The sequence below is a fragment of the Ammodytes marinus genome, assembly GCF_949987685.1.
Source record: "Ammodytes marinus genome assembly, chromosome: 9".
Taxonomy (NCBI): domain Eukaryota; kingdom Metazoa; phylum Chordata; class Actinopteri; order Uranoscopiformes; family Ammodytidae; genus Ammodytes; species Ammodytes marinus.
In genome coordinates this window covers 19,959,850-19,978,507 of record NC_137213.1, presented here as the reverse complement: position 1 = coordinate 19,978,507, position 18,658 = coordinate 19,959,850, and the positions used below count along the sequence as shown (strand labels likewise).

Sequence of the window (18,658 nt, the reverse complement as noted above, 5' to 3'; positions counted from 1 at the left end):
AATGTTCAGCTTTTTTAGAACCCCTTTAGAACACCAAACCGATAGATACAAAGTTTGAGGATAAAAAGCCCATTTTAGGGTGCAGCAAATATCCAGGCTCTTTGAGTTTTTTTTTTCTTTTTTTCTTTTCTTTTTATACACATATAGTATCATTATTCCGGTTCAGAAGCCATTTGTATTTCACTGGTTCATATTAGTGGAGATAGCTGACCACAACACACATGTATTATACGTCCTTCACACGGGAACACTGAGGTAAGTATATGGATTACACATGGACAGTCTCCACACCCACCAGCTTCTTCGGAGGGGGATTTCCAGATGAGTGTGGCTGCTGTTAGACACAGATTTCTTGTAGCTGTTTTTTGTTGTTGCTTTTTGTCCTTTTTGTTGGTGTAAAATGTGTCCTTTCGAGTCTCGCTCCCAGAAAACGGTTTAAAATGTTCGCTCATTTGTGTTAGGCTTTTTCTCTTTGTTTTCGCTTGTTGGTTTTGGAAAGATGGATGGATAGTTGGTCTTCCTTGTTTACGTTGCATAGTGGTCAAAGCTACCCAGGTACTCAAGGGCAGCCTGGTAACCGAACTGGTACTCATCCTGGGCGAGAAACAAACAGAGGAAGCACACAAGAAACCAAATTATACCATTGCTATAAACAGGCAAGCAATTATGTTAGGCAAAACACAAAGGTCTAGATTTTTTGTTTTCTTTAACTAAAGCTTGATGTTTTAGATATTTTTTTAGTGATTAAATGGTTTATTAAAGCCAGTAGTTGCCAATATTTTATATTTTGTAAAGCCAATTGACTGATTATGTATGCATAGTTGTAGGAAAGGTGTGTTTGTTTCAACAGTATTATTTAAGTGTAACTCAGGTTGATCCTTTATAGACATGCCCTTCTTAACAAATTCAAATATTCTAAAACATCAGTCCAATATTCAAAACATTGCTTTGAGCAGAAGTGATTGTGTGCTGTATGAGTGCTTTCCTTGCTTGTGTCTCTGTTCTTCCTAATGAATCAGCGAGTCCCAAATTTACCTCAGTCTGCACCATGGCTGGTCTCTGTGTGCGCAGCATTTTGACAGTCTGGAAGATGTCCACCGCCCCTTCGTAACGCATCCTCTCCAGGACAATACTCAGAGTGATGAAGACACCTGTCCGCCCCACGCCAGCACTAAAGGATAAGCCAGGTAGGAAAACAGTGAATTATAGTTCAAAATGTGCTAGAGCTGGCACAACGACACACTACATTAAGACACACACTGCTGCACTTACTATGCTAATAAATGTACTTATTAACTAACAGCGAACAGTTTCATCATGAGCTACTGCTGCTGCTACGCCTACTGCCTACCTGCAGTGAACGCTGATCGGTCCGTCCTGGCCGAACTGCTCCTTGGTTTTGTGCACTTGGCCGATGAAGTCGATAAAGCCCTCCCCAGATTTGGGCACACCTTGCTCGGGCCAATCAGTGAACTGGAACTGGCGCACTGTCCGTGATTGGCCATCCTGAACGAAGGAAGGAAAATGATGAGAACGGTTTCACAAAAATATATAATCTGGAAAGTTGATCCGATCGAGACACATCAAGATATTTTCAAAAAGACACATTTTAAGAGCTTCTTCTTGCTGTATTGACCGAGTGAGACTCTGCCGGGCAATATCCTTCTCTCCCCTCCGATAATTACTGTTATCTGACCCTGGATCAGTGGCTGTCGTTAACATCAAGCTGTATCGCCAGTGAGCCTGCTATTGTCAGCCACTCAGTAGGCAATTACATCTTTTCTCTTCGTCGCAGCCTTCCTGACTCCCCTTTAATGGAGATCAATAGAGCATCTTTCAATGTGGCGTCAGTAAGGGGGGGACAGGCTGAGCTTGACTCAAGGTCTATAACTGGCACACATGTGCACAAGCGTAAGTGCACACACACACACACACACACACACACATAGGTAACGAGTCACCTACGGCAGCTCGTCGATAGCGCTAACCTGTTGTGTTAGAGAAATTCGCATTCACAACACACACTAACCAGCACACAATGCAGGTCGATAGGACATGCTTTGCACCGCTGCCTTCTGACAGCGCGGATGGATTGGGAATAGGGCAGAGAAGTCAAGCAGTGTGAGATGTTCCTGCTTTTTGAATACAACATACAACATGGGAACAAGTCTTTAAGAGACACAGACACTATAAACCCACCCTGGCATCCGTAACTTTGAACTCCCGGAGGATGTACTGAGGCATGTTGTACTCAGCCATGGGGTCCACCACAAAGTACTGGTACCTGGCTGAGCGCTCAGCCGGCCAGTACTGGTGACACTTCTCCTAAAAGAGAGCAGAAAAGAGGAATAATATTAAGAACATTGTGTACAGGGCAGACATTTGCAGATATGTTTTAGCTCTTTGTGTATAAAGAATGTCTCCCACCCGTCCCATTTCTCTCAGTTTAGTGAGCATGACCACTATGGTGGAGTTGTGCTCCCACAGCATCCTCCAGAAATCCTCTGTAGTCTCGGCCAGTGGACCCTGGGTGGCAATGTAGCCCCTTTGCTGCCTAAACAAACACACATAAAACACACACAAACTCATTATGAAGCCACATCCTTTCTTTCTTTCTTTCTTTCTTTCTTTCTTTCTTTCTTTCTTTCTTTCTTTCTTTCTTTCTTTCTTTCTTTCTTTCTTTCTTTCTTTCTTTCTTTCTTTCTTTCTTTCTTTCTTTCTTTCTTTCTTTCTTTCTTTCTTTCTTTCTTTCTTTCTTTCTTTCTTTCTTTCTTTCTTTCTTTCTTTCTTTCTTTCTTTCTTTCTTTCTTTCTTTCTTTCTTTCTTTCTTTCTTTCTTTCTTTCTTTCTTTCTTTTGTCAGGCATCAGACTGCAAAGGGGGTCAGTGGTCACGCTCGAGGCAGTATGAGGAACAGTCAAACATGTGTGTACAACCACTGTGAATGCCTGAATCATCAGAAGCGTTCCAGCGTCCATGGCCCTTCAACGGAACTGAAGCCACTACCGCACAGGGAGTCACATAGGAAACATGTTTAACAGTTAAACGACAGATCTGACAAGACGTGACAGGTGAGAGCACTGCGGTGGAAACCCATCCAATCCATTCACTCAACAAGCCATCATAGGAGCACAAAGGGGTCAGGTCATATTAGCGTTGTCCGGGATGATAAAACCATACCTATATCCGTCTATGTAACTGGCATTGATGTAGTCGGAGCCCTCAAGGCCTCTGATTGGCTGCAGGCAGACGCGGGTGGTCTCATAGGGCATGATGTTGACTAGTCGGTTCTTGAATTTGTTGCAAGGTAGGTTGGCTGTGACAAACCGGGACGTGTGGGCTTTGGTATTAGCCAGTCGCTGGATGAAGAGAGAAAACATGAATGAATGAAGACCACTTCATTCCAAACATTTTTCCCCCTCTCCGTAGCCCCTTACCTTGAACTCCAGCTCCATGCCTATGACATGCTCCCCAGTCTCCACCTTGGAAAGCTTCTGCATGTAGGAGTACAGACTTCTGGCGGCCACCTCCGTGTTGCCGCAGGCCACAGCCTCCAGCAGGGCCTCGTGGATGAAGCTGTACTGGTCCTCTGTCTGCACCATGTAGTTCCTCTGGGAGCGCATCAGGGTCACGTGGCCATAGATGTCCACGGTGCGCTCCTGTCGAATGCGTTCCAACATGGCGTCGATGACGATGAAACAGCCGGTGCGGCCAACACCGGCGCTAATAGAAGGAGAGGAAGATGTTAGTTGACTGATATGGAGGACTTTATTTTTGTCATTTTTTTTAAAGGAATAGTTTTAAGTAGCTATGAGGAACTTTTAAATATTTGTGAAATGTTTCCTCTGATGATCTTACATGACACGTAACAGCAAACGAGACCATCAGTGCAAAGAGTGCTATTTTTTATATATTTTTTTCTTAATGCCACAGTCATGGGTACACACTCACCCAGGAACTACAGCTGGCAGAATAAAAACACTACCACTTTTGTCCAAAGGGACAAACTGAAACAAGAATGAACACAAACTGAAAGTTCCTCGGAGCACCTCTAACATTTCTTGAAATTGGCTCATTTGCAATCTTGCCGAGGGTTAGGTGTTAAGATTCTTACCACTCTCATGTAACTAATGTCAAACATACAGCCAGCAGCCGTTTATCTTAGTGTAGCATGGAGACTGCAAACAAAATATCAAAAAACTCATAACAGCTCCTCTAAAGCTCACTAATTTACACCTGTTTGATCCTGGTTTAAATCTGTACTAAAACGTACGGAGACTTTATGAAGTCTTGTCATCACTGGGACTCCAGTGATGACTCCAGCACCTTGCAAAGTGAGTCCCACAAAATACATCCACATAAAACAACAACCTTTTATCTTTAGACTTCAATTCTTGTACAGATCAAAGAAACAAGATATATTGTCATTGAGTGGCTATTTTATTACCTTAGACCGGATGTCTCCAGTCTTTATGCTAAGCTAACTTCACCTCCCAATAGCCTCAAATAAAAAAAAAACAGAGCAACGATCTATTGTTTTACTCTTTGCAAAAAAGCAAATAAGCATGTTACCCAAAATGTCAAACTATCCCTTAAAGTAAACCACACGTGTACAGGTGTGTGTACTGTACCTGCAGTGAGCAATGATAGGTCCAGCGTCAGGGGGGTTGCAGGCTTTGACCCTGCGGAGGAAGTTGAGGAATGGTGTGGGATACTCTGGCACACCGTGATCTGGCCAGGCCGTAAACTGGAACTGACGCACTTCTCTCCGTTCACTGCCGCCACTCTGAGGTAACACATGAGGTAACACATAAGCACAAGCAAATGGCTTCACTTTCACTGAAGTCAAGTGTGTCTGTACATGTACTGTACACTTGTAAGCTTGATCTATTTTGCGACTGCAGTGTCTGAGCCGTATTTTCATTAATAAATACCTTCATCATAATAATTGTCACACAAGCCACAACCAACTTCCTTCATAACATTTTTGTAATACCCTTTAAATTGAATCATGTAAAACATTTAAAAAAAATAAATAAAAGTATGTATAAAATGGCACATCATATCATACAAAGAAAACAAATACAGGAAAAATACTCGCATTGCTGAACATTCCCTGTGCATTCATCTCCGCTGCACAACGTACTGTATCTCCAAACTTGACGTTTCACAACACATCCACACACTTTTTTTTAGAAGCGGTGGTACATTTGGAGGCTACGCTTGGCCCAGTTTCTGTGTTTGTATGTAGGCCAGGAAAACACACTAGTCTGATAAGCCCTGCGCAACCAAAAAAAAATAAAAAATGCTGGGCTTCCAACAGTGATCAAATCTCAGTGCCTGACACACAGAGAGGCTGGCCTGATCACTCCCAGACCAGTGAAGCCCAGACCCATCTATCCTCCTTCCGTGTGTCCACTACCACGCGCACCGCTCGTTCGGTGAAAGAGGAAAACGAATGATTAATCCGGTCGCTCCTGGTTTCCTAATTGTAAGCTCAAGAGATCAAAGCGGTTGTCACTGGATATGACTGTAATTAGTAGAGTAGAAGGGCAAGGAGTGGGTAGGCTAGGCTACGGAATGAGAGGGAGGCTTGAAGAGAGAGAGAGAGAGAGAGAGAGAGAAGAGAGAAAAGAAGGGAGCAAAATGATTTACCTTATGCAGAGAAAGGGTGCGAACGCAGAAAGTGGCCAGCTCCATGGTGTCCAGCAGGGTGACCTGGATCATCCCGTAGGTCTCTGTACCGCGACTGGGCCAGTACTGGTCACACTTTATCTACACATGGATGAAGAAATAGCATCAACATCATCATCAGTCCTACAGGTATTTCTGTATACATTCATCCCCTTTTTCAAAGCCTAAAACTTTATATTTGCAGGTAAACTAAGTCTTTTATCTGAATTGAAAGCCTCTGGAACCCTGGTCTAAAATAGTCAAAATCAATGTATGATAGAAAATCTAATTGAAAATAAATGTTCATAAATATAACTATAAATATAAACTGTCTAGACTGTTTGACAGGAATGTGTGGGCAATGCCGTATCATACAGTCTCCAAGGCAACAGGCATTGTTTTTATAGAACGTTCGGCCAGAGAACTGCAGCCATTGGGTCAAGATACTAATTGTGCGATAAGAACCAGAGCATACCCTGACTCATCTACTGTAGCTCAGTGGTCGACCCGCAACAGCAGGGTCGGTGGTTCGATCCCCCATCTCCCCACCACATGTCCAGGTGTCTCTGGGTAAGACACTAAACCCTAAATTGCTCCCGATAGTTAGCTTGCACCCTGCGTGGTAGCTGCTGCTATCGGTGTATGAATGTGTGCTCCAGTTGTAAGTTGCTTAGGATAAAAGTGTCTGCTGTTATCTAAACCCAAATTTCTACAAAGTTTATCAAACTTAAATGACTTTTAAGATGCTTACTACCATGCAACCAACTCCCCAAATAACATAGTTGGAAGGACTTTGTGGAATTGGGGTACAGGGGGCTTTAACAATATTAAGTGGACTAATGGGCCAGTTTCCTACCCTTGACTTTTCCTCCAGGCGTGTCATCATGACGACAGAGGCAGCCCGCTGCTCCCACACCATCCTCCAGAAGTCCCCGAAGGTCTCAGCCAGCGGGCCCTGGGTAGCGATGTAGGCATTCTGCTTCCTGTAGCCGTCGATGTAGTTGGCGTTGATGTAGTCGCTGCCCAGGATGCCTGCTGAAAGAGAGACACCAGTGAGGCCCTCTTGAAAAAAAACAACTGCACTCTCCATATAAGCGACACAATAAATGAACCTCAGTGTATTACATCAAGCGGCCTAACGAACTGTTTGTTTCTGGTAGCGGCGGCTTCCAACAAGGAATGACTAGCGGACGACGACGGACAAACAAACAAACAAGAGTCTGTCGGTTTAAATTCATGAGCTCCAGATCAAATCCATTCTCCCCCCTTCTTGTTCTGGAGCACCGCTGGCTGCACTTGAGTGCACCCGCGCTGTTTGTCAGTCTCACGCCGCTGCACACGGCCAATTCTTGAGCACCGTTTGCAATTTCATATTTCATCCATCACAACAACTCTCCCCTTTCTCCCTTCCTCTCACTCCCCTCATTGTGTTCGCCCCTCCACCTGAACGCAAACCAAACGCTCAAGCTCCTCCATTAGAATGTCTTTAACGTCCTCTCTAAGGCGCTTGCCTTTTAGCCCCAGCTTAATCCCCTTACCTTCTATGGGAGCCAGGACCACTCTGGTGTGGTCATAGGCGATGACGTTAGCGTAGCGGTTTTTAGGCTTGTTGACCTCTAGGTTGGATTGCTCCCACGTGAACTGCTGACTGGGGTCGATGGACTGGGGAGAAGCACACACACACATTAACAGATTATTAAGGAGGGCCGCTGAGGGGTAATGGAAAGAGAGTGCTCAGCGATGTAGACGAGTAACAGCAATAAATTGCAATTGCTGAATAAATCATGATACTATAGTCACAGAGATTCAAAAAATAAATAAAATGTTTAGCTTGGCAGGCTTAACGCCCCTTTTGAACAACAGGGATGTTGTCTATTCATTTGCATGGAAAACCAGAGACGCATTGCCTCACCTCGTACTCCTGGGACAGCCTGAGGTTGTCGTTGGCTTTCAGCAGCTCTATGTGCTCGGCCAGCTCGCTGATGGGGATGGGAGGGTGGCTCATCATTCCTGTGTTGACAACAAAGGGGTTAAGAGGTGACGCGCGGTTCAGCCTAAAGCACCTAAATTACAGGCGGGTCAAGCAGCACTTAAACGCTAAAAAGATAGGAAGATCATTATACAAATCAAAGCCCATCCACATATCATTAAGGCACACGCTGGGGCGGAAAATCAATTTTGATCCATGTGCGAGGACAAAGTGTTGGCGAGTCTTGTTTGTTTGCAAATGGTTTTTCTTTTGATAAATTGCCTTCACTGTGATCAGAGGAGAAGCAACGCACGGAAAAAACAAACAGGGGACAGAACACTAATTAGGCAAGGCTACGCGCACTCACGCTCGCACACACAAATAGAAGAAACCTATGCCTCCCTGCAATCCTTTCTTTTTCTCGCAGTCGGAGTGGAGGAAGGAGAAGCTGTAGCGAATCCATTGTCCATTCAAAAAAGGCAACTAGTTGCAACAATAAATCAAAGTAACATGGCTATGTAAACAGTAATCACAATCCATTCAATGCCCCAAATTCTGCACTACTGAGAGAGCCATTCCAATAGCAACACAGCGAAAAACGGCAAATTTTTCTATGGATATTTTCATCTATAGCACTGGCCCCGCTGTACCAACACAGGTAATCACGACAAAACGCTCCTGTCACGACCAAAATGACCTCTGATAGCATCAGCCAGGGCTTTGTTGGAGACAAATTTCATCTCTGCCGATCCTTTTTTAAAAGCGCAAAAAACCTCGAGGGGGATGAGAAGTGGGTGATGTGGGAGTATCAAGGTTGCAGCCTCATGAGAGTGTTACAAAACGTTATCATGGAAGAGGAGAGCTTTAAGAGATTTATTCCGTGGGTTACGCTTTGGAACTTGTAAGGGAGAAAATAAATAAAAGTAACCATGAGACCTTCATCTACGGTTTTAAAACCTACGGTATACTATAGCATTTGTCTTTATATCGCCTAGACCTTAGGAGGGCAGATAAACACTAAGCCGTTCACCATGGAGACGCACCGTGACACCTTTTTTCCCATAAGGACCCTGTGAGACTTCTATAAACTGCAGCCCTGAATGAAAACATTGTGAGAACAGTGATTAAGGTCCTCCAGGCCTTGTGTGTGTTGTTTGGATGCTGCTAATGTAATGAGGAAAATAGTGACAGCAAAGCCTGATCAGCCTGTTGCCACGACCACAGCAGCTGTGTTGTTAGATCTGGGCTCAGTGGGGGGAGAGGTGCGGGGAGCGGCAACATTCATGCAGTTACTTCACAGCGGGGCTTCCGTTGGTTATGCCGGGCGTGAGTCAATTCCTTAACAAGTGATCACAGCTCACAGCTTTGATACGGGCGCTCTGACCGTCAAACCTAACTCAGGAACATATTAAAGAGAGGACGGGACTGATTTGTGTCATCACCATTGTGTGTTCTGAATGTTGCCTGGCATGAGGATTGTGTGGGCGAGCGGAGATGACCGGATATTTTTTTCACACCGTTATGACTCAGCCGTGACTGTGAGTGAGCCCAAACTGTGCTACATGGGCAGTGGCCATTTTGAATCTGTATCAAGAAAGGACTGAAAGCTGCCAGGTGCATGTTGGCCACGTCGCTGATGCGTGGGAGTCAGTGCGTTCACAATCTTGTCTGCATAATTTCAGCCAAAGTTAAATTTAGCCGCAGCATGCATATTTCATTAGGGAAAGATGAGCAATTGAAAGTGTACTTTAATATGCAAATGTGCTGTGTGTGTGTGTGTGTGTGTGTGTGTGTGTGTGTGTGTGTGTGTGTTTGGGTGCCTGTGTGTGCGGGTACATGCTGTCATACCGGGAGTCTGGAAGTTGATGCGTCTCATCTCCACGGGGTCTGTCGGGTGATGGGCCATCATCTCTGCGTTGCTCAACAGGCTCTTGGTTCCGGGTTCAGAGTCCTTGCGCTTGCTGCTCAAAACAGCAGTGAGTCAAAGGAGCAATTAGCACATGCAAATAGCCAGAGAGAGGAGAACAGACCCCACTACTGACACATCATTAGTTCAGCCACTTGATTCGAGTAAATAGTGAATTAACAGATTCAGTGTTTTTTTTATTATTTTTTTAACTTTTTTTACAGAGTTCTCTGTACGGCATCTGGTACCATGTAATTGCTGGGGGTTAAAATGCACAAAGAGCGTGACATTGGTTTAATCTTACCTGTCAGGTTTGCTGCTCCCAGTGAAGGAAGAAGGCGACGGAAGGAATAATTAGTGGAAGAAAAGGGAGGAAACAGACAGAGAGGAAAATCAATATTTTGCATCAGTATTCAAAAGCTTGATGGCTTCGCTGCAGATATCACACCAGGGTCAGACTCTTTCATAGATGTCTGAAGGGGGGGGGGGGGAACAAATGTCTAAATTCAAACACATTTAATGAATATCCGACAGAAAGTTGAGCAATTTGGGGAGGATGGCCAAAAATGAAACGTTACAAGAAATATCAGTGGAACCTACTTGCAGAATGCAACCAAAGAGTATGATAGACAGATACTTAATGAATCTTTAAATAAAATGGCTGGAAACATTGAATATTTTCCCTAAAGTGTTGCTTTCGTAGCCAAAGCCAGAAATGGCTTGCTCGTAGACATCCAGAGTTGTTATTAAACTATTAAAAACACATCAATGAGCGACACAGTTCCAAATGCGTGTTAATTTGTTGCTGAAAATAGTCTTGAACATTTAGTCCCATTCCAGTAACATGCTCGCTGGGAGACACACACACACACACACACACACACACACACACACACACACACAACCATTCTGACGTAATCATCGAGGCTCATAGTTATGTTTTTTTTTTTTTTTTTGGTACATTTGTGTTATAGTTTATGAGTCCCACTCACTTTTTGTAAAGGAGGATAGCGATGACTATGCAGATGATGAAGACCACAGCCAGTACAGGTCCAACCACCCAGATCAGACCATCGCCTGCATCCAGGGGCTGGGGGTCAGAATCTGGGGCGATCACAGGGTCTGTGTAGGGGCTGGCCACGTACATTTTCTGCAAAACATAAAGGCACATACGTAGTCAGGAAAAAAAACGTGCAAGACACTTAAACTGTGCATTTTTGTTTGTTTTTGTTTATTAACAGCTTTGGCAGTATCATGTTCTTTGACAATGTTTAAAAAAAAATGTCATTACAAAACAATTCAACACAATATGGAAATAACCTTAGGCGAAATAACCCTAGGCGAAATAACCCTAGGCGTCAAACCGAACACTCTTTCACCAAGTCCCACTCAAATTGCAACCTTCTAATGTAGTAGTGATTGTAGAGCTGTTGCACTGGATTGCATTACATTGAGAGGCATTCCTGTAATTGGTATCAAGCTGCACATAACTTGTTTTACATACGCCTATGCTATGAGATTATTTTGGATCATGCTCAGCGTTTTAGACAACATAGAATGTATCTATCTCAGCTCTCTGATGTTAGATGTGCTATTCTAATTACAATAAACTGAATTAAAGGGCCTTTTTTATTAGTTCTGAAGGACTTTTGAAGAGCATCCCTTGGGTTAAAAGCGTTCCTAATAAAAAAAAAACATGTAATAAAAAAATATAATCTTTCCTAATTCAAGTTTTATATTTATGTCTATTCCAATTCAGACGCACACACGCGAGCAGCGCATAAAGGCAATATCTCTTCTAACTGCCACGGTAGGTATGCACTCACTCTTTATTAGCAGTGGTGATGGGAGGTATGTGGAAGGTTATTGCCTTTTTGCTCGCAAACACCTCTGACTGACTGACGTGCATTTAACTTTTTTCAGCAGCCAGGGCCATATTGATTACAATAGGATTTGACAGCCTGCAGTAGTGGGAACGCGGGGTAGCGGTTTATAAACACGGTACACAGGGAAGAGATGTGACAAGAAGACGACGGCTGGCTTCCATTCGTACCCCGGTTGTGGAGTTGAGCTCAGCCAGGATGAAGAAGACATACTCCTGCCCCGCGTCCAGGGCTCGGTTCTCGAAGCCACCGTAGTCCAGCTGGTCGCCCAGTGTGAAGAAAGCCGGCAGGGTGGCAGGTGTGAAACGGGCCGTGATGTAAGCACGGCGCAGGTCCACCTGCTTCTGCTGCCGGGAGTCCCTCTGCCTTTGACTGATGTCTTTTAACAGCTGGGGGGACAGGGGCGACATGGGAGAGGGAAAGAAAGAGAGAAACAGACAGATTGAAAAGACGCAGGCAAGAAAAATACGGCCGCTGCAATAGCTATGACTAATGTTTAAACACTGATATTGTATTATAAAAGGGTGAGCGTTGCCAGGGGTTCGTAGCGACAAGATTGTGTGTGTGTGTGTGTATGTGTGTGTTTATCAGTCTCTTTCTCCTTCCAGGCAGCAGACATATGTGGGTGTGCTGTCATTGTTGTGCTTCTCACCTCCTCAAGGTCCATTTCATCTGGGCTCTTCAGGTGTCTGATGACGCCGCGGGCTCTCCGCAGCGGAACCACCACCACATAAACATTCCTGTCGGGAGCAAGAAGAGGACAAACAACAGTCAGCCCAGTTCTACAATAGCAGACATGTCTCATGTGGTTACTATTTTCGCGTCCCTTTGCCCGCTTTTATCTCTAGCATCTTTCAGTCAGGTCATGTTATCTTCTGGCCCCCACATCTGTCAGAGATTGTAATCATCTGATCTGCAGAGTGCAGCAAGTCTACAACAGAATCCATGACAAAATAAAAAACACATTAAAAAGACGAACTCCATCTTTCAATCTTACTTGACAGGAGTGCGAGTCTCCAGTGAGGGCAGGATGATAGTGACGGTGGTCTCAGTATCTCGGGTGTGATCGATCTCGGGCCGGCGGATGGTGATTGGTGGAGAGGTCTTGGCGGAGATGCGGTGGCGAAGGCCTCCCATGTTGCCCTCCGGAGCGGTGATCTTAAAGTCGTAGCTGGTGTCGGCCTGGAGGTTTGGGATGACCGCCTTTCTCAGGCGAGCGTCCACCTCCATCTTCTGTCGGTTATACTCCACCTGGATGGGTTGGAGACGCCCAAAGTCAAATTTGAACAATAGGCAAGAGGCTAATTATGATTTTACTGAAGGCTGATGATGCTAATGTATTCTAATGCATGAAAAACCTCTTAAATGGAAAAAACTGTCCCCCCATCTTGCATAATTGCTTATTTGAGTAAGATTAGAATATTCATACCACTCACATGTCTGTGTGGTAAATATGACGCTACCACGAGCAGAAGGCTATATTAGCTTAGCACAAAGTATTGAAACAGAGGGAAGAAACTACTGTAGCATTGCTACGCCATAAGGTAACAAATACTTCCTACCAGCAGCTTTAAAGCTCATTAATTAACATTATGGTTCGTGTTAAAATGCTGACATTTACACTTGCATGTATAATTGAAGAGCCCATGCATTCTAAAACTATAAGGTAATGTAAAACTACTATAAAACAGAGCACCTGGCTAATATTACAACAAAATATGTTGTAATCATGTTATAAATGACCCTAGGAGGAAATGACAGGGGTTATTTCGCTTCACATGTACATGCACTGGCCAGTAGACATACAGTAAAGCGATAGGGGCTGCTGCTCTCCGGGAACTCCCAGGTCAGGAGAACACTGGTCTTGGTGGCCAGATTGACTGAGAAATTCCTCGGCACATCTGGGAAACAAACAAACAAGAAGACACAGTCAAAATGAAGTCCTAACGTTCTATTCAGCGGTTCTCCTCTGTGTTCCCACTGCAGACCTGTTAGAAATGGCAGACGTGTCAGTCAGATGTGTTACTGGGGTAAGAATACATGATGTTAGCAGGATGGGCAGGTGATGAGGAGAGTGGATGGCAAGAGTAAGAAGTACAAACAACACACAGACTAGCTGGCTGGCTGCGGGAATGTGACATGCCACATTCTCAAGAGTGCGAGATCGTGTGCGTTAGACTCAGAATTCAGCATGTCAGCAACAGCTTTGGAAAAGGTGGTAAGTGAAGGGCTATCAAAAATATATTAAAAAAGGCTTACCTGCAGATACAGCCCCAGATTCCGGTTTTCACTCAAAATCAGACTGCACACTTACCTTCGGTATGAGATACTGTATATCCAAGGCCTTGTATTGACTTTTACCTGAGGGTCTGTGATAAGCAGTGCTCTTGAAGCAAACATCCATCAACATTCAGCCTGCTTCCACTGGAGGTGAAGGGTAGGTGATGAAGGTATAAGTGAGTGAGTGGAGGAGATTTGGGGGGGAGAGTCTGACTGCTCCCTTGGACTGGCAGTTTCTCAGCCACTTCTCAGAAGGTGCACTGGTGAAAAAGGCCGATCTGTAAGAACTGGCCACAACTTCATTTAATTTAGCGTTCTGTTGGAGTGACCTCCACATTAAGGGGGAGAGGGGGTAGCAGAGATGTGAAGCTGAACCAGTGCTTAGAAGGTGAAGTTTTCTTTCCCTGAGGCCTGCCCTACCTGTTTCAAAGGCCATGGTTCGGCTCACCAGAGGTGGGCTGAAGGGGCCTGGGCCTGCCTTGTTGTGGGCTCTGAGCTGCACCTCGTAGGCTGTGCTGTGATTGAGGCCCAGGATGGTGTAGCTGGACTCGCTGGCTGGAAGCACAATCAGCCAGGGGGCATTAGTAGTGGGGACTGGCGAGGCTGTAGTGCCCGGCTCAGCAGAGGGTTTGGGGCAGGGGGCCTCTCTGTAAGCTATGGTGTACTGTGTGAGGGGGCCGTTCCACACATCTGAGGCCGGGGCTAGCCAGGAGAACTGGAGTGAGCAGCAAGTGGCATTGATAGAGTCGAATACGTTGGGGTGTCCCGAGGGGGGGATCATGGGAACCGTTATTTCCTTCCACGCTGTGTCTCCGTAACCCGCGCGGCCCTTGGCAGAGAGGACAAAGACGTAGGGAGAGTCGGGGGAGACGCCCACAGTGAAGTTGTTCTCCCGGCTGGTGAAATCCTCGGTGGTGTCTAAAGAGGTGTTCTTCAGGCCAAACTGCAAGCGGTAACCCTGGATCTCCACTGGGACCCGCCGGCCACTGGAGCCTGACTCAAAGCGCTCCAGCGGAGGAGCCCAGCGTACCAAGACTGATGGACCCAATCCTGGACTCACCCAAAGGGAGGGCGGGCCGGGCACTGCAAACGACAACATGGAGGGGCAGTAGAAAATCAATGGTAATATATATACTGTATACTTAAAAAACATATAACATGTAAATCTTGTACAATGATTTACAATTGATTAGGCTGTATATTTACTGCCGGCGGCTCCTGGTGCAGTTTACTGTAAGATCAATTTCTGAGTGTGTCACTAAATCTAGAGCACTGAACTGTATACATGGCATGTGTTTACCAATCCCTAGGGTCTGCACCAGCTTGGCTTTGCTGTGCGCTCCGTCCCCTTTGGTGGTGTACGCTGCCACTGAAACAGAGTACGCAGTCTCTGCTTTCAGACCTCCCAAAATCAGCTCCTGTGGAGGAAAACATGCAACAGCACCATTAAATACTGCTAGTTCTATCCCTTACAACATAATGCATTTGTCTTTATTCCCTTTCTTTACAGTTATGCATCAGGGGGAAATGTTCATAAGTTAGCCTACTTATCAGAGCCTCATCATATCATATATGGTCAAACTTAATGAGGAATTCATAACTGTCTGTCTCAGTGTAATGCATTGGATGCATTGTGCAGCATAGTGAGTCTAAAAAGTGAGCACGTTTATATTGAGAAGAGGACGTGTAGTCTGCGCTCACATATTGAGTGGAGTCATCCTCCTCCATCTTCTCCCACAGACACACGCAACCCGCAGACAGCCCAGAGGATGAGAGTGAGTCAAAGGACAAAAGGAGAGAGGGAGGGCGGATGTTTAATGATAAAAATAAATGAATCATTTAATAATTTTAATATGCAGAGCTATGACGTCACCTGGGCCTCGTCCAATAGGAGGTCCTTGATCCGAGGAAGGTTCCGTGATTCGCTGCCCTCCGCGCGGCTGAAACGCACCTGGTAGCCACGGATCTGGCCTCGCCGTAACCGTGGCAACACTGACCGCCAGGTGACTCGGAGAGCCGAGGAGTTGAGCGGCTGGATGTCCACCTGACGAGGAGCTGCACCAGGGACTAGGAGTGGGCAGGCGCGAGAACACACACACACACACACACACACACACACACACACACACACACACACACACACACACACACACACACACACACACACACACACACACACACAAAGAAAGAAATTAGGAATTAATTAAGTGACCAACAGTCCTGCGGCCAGTATATAATCAACTGAACAATCAATACTGATGTGGTCTGATCTGCCCGCTCTCGCTCTTACCGTCCTCATCAGTTCTGCAAAGCATAGGCAGGCTGGTGGGTCCGGTCCCATCTGCAGTGGAGGCTGCCAAGGTGATGTTGTACCAGCTCCATTTCTCCAGCTTCTCTAATACCGTTTGCCCCTGCTGGGCGGGGACTGGAAGCCCCTTCATCGCCTGGCCCTGCCCTTCGCCTCCTGCCCCAGAAACCCTCTGGTACCTGGGCTCATAACCTGCAAACTCCTCACTCTGTGGCCCCCAGCTTATTCTCAGTGAGGTGGAGCTGACGCTTTGGCAGGACACATCCTCGGGTGCAGCCGAGGGCCCTGATTGGACAAGGTGCAAGGAGGACCATCGGCAAAGAGTTTAGGAGAGACCCAGGAGAATGAGGTTGAAAAAGCGAGAGAGAGAGAGAGGGAAATAATAAAAAGCAAAAGGATAGTAGAAAAGGATAAGAAAGGAAACAATAAGAAACTAAGGTGAACTGAACTGAAAGAGATAACACCATGACAAACATGACTCAAATAAAGTGCGGGCGGGGGGGGGGGGGGGGGGGGGGGGGGGTCGACCACATACTGTAAAAGCATAATGTAGGGAGTAGAAGAACCTAATGAAATAAAACCAGAGACAAGAGTATTGACCCTGAGCGGACAACTTAATTATACCCAGGGAGAATGTGTACCCGATACCCAACAATTATAATCTCATCCTTTGGCCGTTGCTAGTGCAGCAAGAAGAAGGATCCAGATTTATGAATGAAAAACCGTGAGGGAATATATCTCTTAGTCAGGGATGCACAGTTCAGTACACAGGAGCACAGACAAATATACACATTTCACAACACCAGCCCCCTTTGGCGACATCATCCTTGAGTCCCCTGGATAATGGAGTGTTCCCAGACTTTTCCACCCCCTGGGTAAAGGTCTGGGGCTTCACGTTAGGAAGAAACAAAGAAACTTAAACAGTTCTCACACACAGCTGAGAGGATTTAGGAGGCAGGTGATAGAAAAAAATACAATATTAAAAGAGCAGGGAGCCCGGGAGAGAAAAGGCACTCAGACGGATATTGAAATTCAGGCTAGAGAATGATGAATTGTAAGACAAGAATTGAATCAGAAGAAGGCTGGGATATGTACTGTTTCACACACGACGAGTACAGGGAAACCTAAGATGACTTTTGTCACCACACATTTGTGAGCCGCAAGTATCCGTCATGTTAGATGTAAGAGCGGACACACGCGTGGCCGTCCGAGCCGTCTGGGTTTCGTGCCTGAGCTGTGGCTGTGTAATCGCACGTGTGTGTATGTGTGTGGGAGTGTAATAGTTCTAGCTGACAGGTTCAAGTATCTATCCACTCAGCCGTACAGCCACTGTGCTGTTGGCCTCCGGGGACAATCTAGATGTGCACCAAAGCTTGGCGATAACAAAGCGCACATAACCTCCCTGGGAAATGAATTCTGCCGCATGAAATAGTCTGCTTATCTGGCACCTTCCCCGTTCCTGACCCCCCAATCCCTCCCAGTGTTGGTTCTCTGTTTCTTTTTCGGAGGTAAAGAGTGAAAGGAAAACTGGCTCAAAGTGTTTCGCACAGTCTGTACTCGGCCCTACAAAAGATTGTGAATAGTACACAGTACGAGTCCTTGTGTGTGCTGCTAAGCGACTGTAACAATACGTGACAAAAAACTTACCGCTCACGCGCCATCGACTGCAGGCTCTTTATTCTTCTCTACCACGACCGCTTAATTAATTCTTTTCCTTGGACCATTTTCCCTGTTATCTCTGCATTATACTGTTTCTTCCCGAGAGCAGATATGAAATGACTGCATATACCAGAGCAAATAGCCAAACTTAATTGAGTCGTATTGGCTATCAGCAATGGCTCAGAAAGAAAAGGGAAAAAGGAGACAAGTGAGAGAATTTTATAGTTCAAGCCTGGATAAAAATACAGACCGGTCTGAACTTACCTGTCAACACAGTAGGCCAACCACCATCCTTTAAATGATCCCCATCACTGGCTTCTAAAAAAATGGGTGGCAAAGAGTTTGGCCCCTTCAAAGACATTAGACACTGATAGAGTGGAAAAAGTGAAAGAAGGGCGAACGGAAGGAAGAGTGAAGAAACATTAAATCGCCGCTTCATCTCCATCTGTCGGGAATGTTTGGGCTGCTTAAGAAAGGCTTAAGAAAGTCACAGTCAAACATGGATGGATGGATGTGTTGGAAAGATAGTTTGACAAACGAGATGGATGGAAATGTGTGTGTGTGTGTGTGTGTGTGTGTGTGTGTGTGTGTGTGTGTGTGTGTGTGTGTGTGTGTGTGTGTGTGTGTGTGTGTGTGTGTGTGTGTGTGTCTGCAGGTACAGTATACAAATCCAGTCAAATTGAGACATACTGGCTTGTGATGTCCTCTGCACCAGTTCGTTGGTGAAAGCGCCGATGCCTTTGCTGGAGATGGCAGCCAGGGAGAAGGAGTACTCAGTGTTGGCTTTCAGGCCCTCCACTGTGTAAGAATTCCTCGGCCCAAAGGTCAGCTTCTCCTTAGGGAAGGGAAGGAGGAAGAGGGGAGTGAAAAAGGAAAAATTGAAAGGGGGAGTTGGAGAGAAAAAAGAGATGAGATGACTGTCGCCAGCAGACACAGTAAAGTGCTGGATGCTATCTGTCCTCTCATCCCCTCTGCAGCCAGA

At 45.6% G+C, this 18,658-nt stretch overlaps 1 protein-coding gene across 1 annotated transcript in view; it reads right to left on the bottom strand.

Annotated features, from left to right (window-relative positions):
- Nucleotides 1–525: 525 nt before the first annotated feature.
- The window catches only part of ptprsb (protein tyrosine phosphatase receptor type Sb), a gene marked incomplete at both ends in the record, with an annotated part of 47,901 nt that continues 29,768 nt past the window's right edge, over nucleotides 526–18,658 (bottom strand). Inside the window, 25 exons of the mRNA XM_080034722.1 lie at nucleotides 526–594; nucleotides 1,036–1,171; nucleotides 1,352–1,506; nucleotides 2,200–2,325; nucleotides 2,428–2,554; nucleotides 3,179–3,357; nucleotides 3,436–3,721; nucleotides 4,630–4,784; nucleotides 5,654–5,773; nucleotides 6,528–6,706; nucleotides 7,210–7,333; nucleotides 7,584–7,681; nucleotides 9,489–9,601; nucleotides 9,851–9,862; nucleotides 10,539–10,696; nucleotides 11,600–11,818; nucleotides 12,082–12,169; nucleotides 12,427–12,680; nucleotides 13,236–13,330; nucleotides 14,130–14,792; nucleotides 15,010–15,127; nucleotides 15,411–15,437; nucleotides 15,583–15,776; nucleotides 16,000–16,302; nucleotides 18,367–18,511. Of these exons, the coding sequence (XP_079890848.1) occupies nucleotides 526–594; nucleotides 1,036–1,171; nucleotides 1,352–1,506; nucleotides 2,200–2,325; nucleotides 2,428–2,554; nucleotides 3,179–3,357; nucleotides 3,436–3,721; nucleotides 4,630–4,784; nucleotides 5,654–5,773; nucleotides 6,528–6,706; nucleotides 7,210–7,333; nucleotides 7,584–7,681; nucleotides 9,489–9,601; nucleotides 9,851–9,862; nucleotides 10,539–10,696; nucleotides 11,600–11,818; nucleotides 12,082–12,169; nucleotides 12,427–12,680; nucleotides 13,236–13,330; nucleotides 14,130–14,792; nucleotides 15,010–15,127; nucleotides 15,411–15,437; nucleotides 15,583–15,776; nucleotides 16,000–16,302; nucleotides 18,367–18,511 (4,143 nt within the window). The remainder of the gene's footprint in view (nucleotides 595–1,035; nucleotides 1,172–1,351; nucleotides 1,507–2,199; nucleotides 2,326–2,427; nucleotides 2,555–3,178; nucleotides 3,358–3,435; nucleotides 3,722–4,629; nucleotides 4,785–5,653; nucleotides 5,774–6,527; nucleotides 6,707–7,209; nucleotides 7,334–7,583; nucleotides 7,682–9,488; nucleotides 9,602–9,850; nucleotides 9,863–10,538; nucleotides 10,697–11,599; nucleotides 11,819–12,081; nucleotides 12,170–12,426; nucleotides 12,681–13,235; nucleotides 13,331–14,129; nucleotides 14,793–15,009; nucleotides 15,128–15,410; nucleotides 15,438–15,582; nucleotides 15,777–15,999; nucleotides 16,303–18,366; nucleotides 18,512–18,658) is intronic.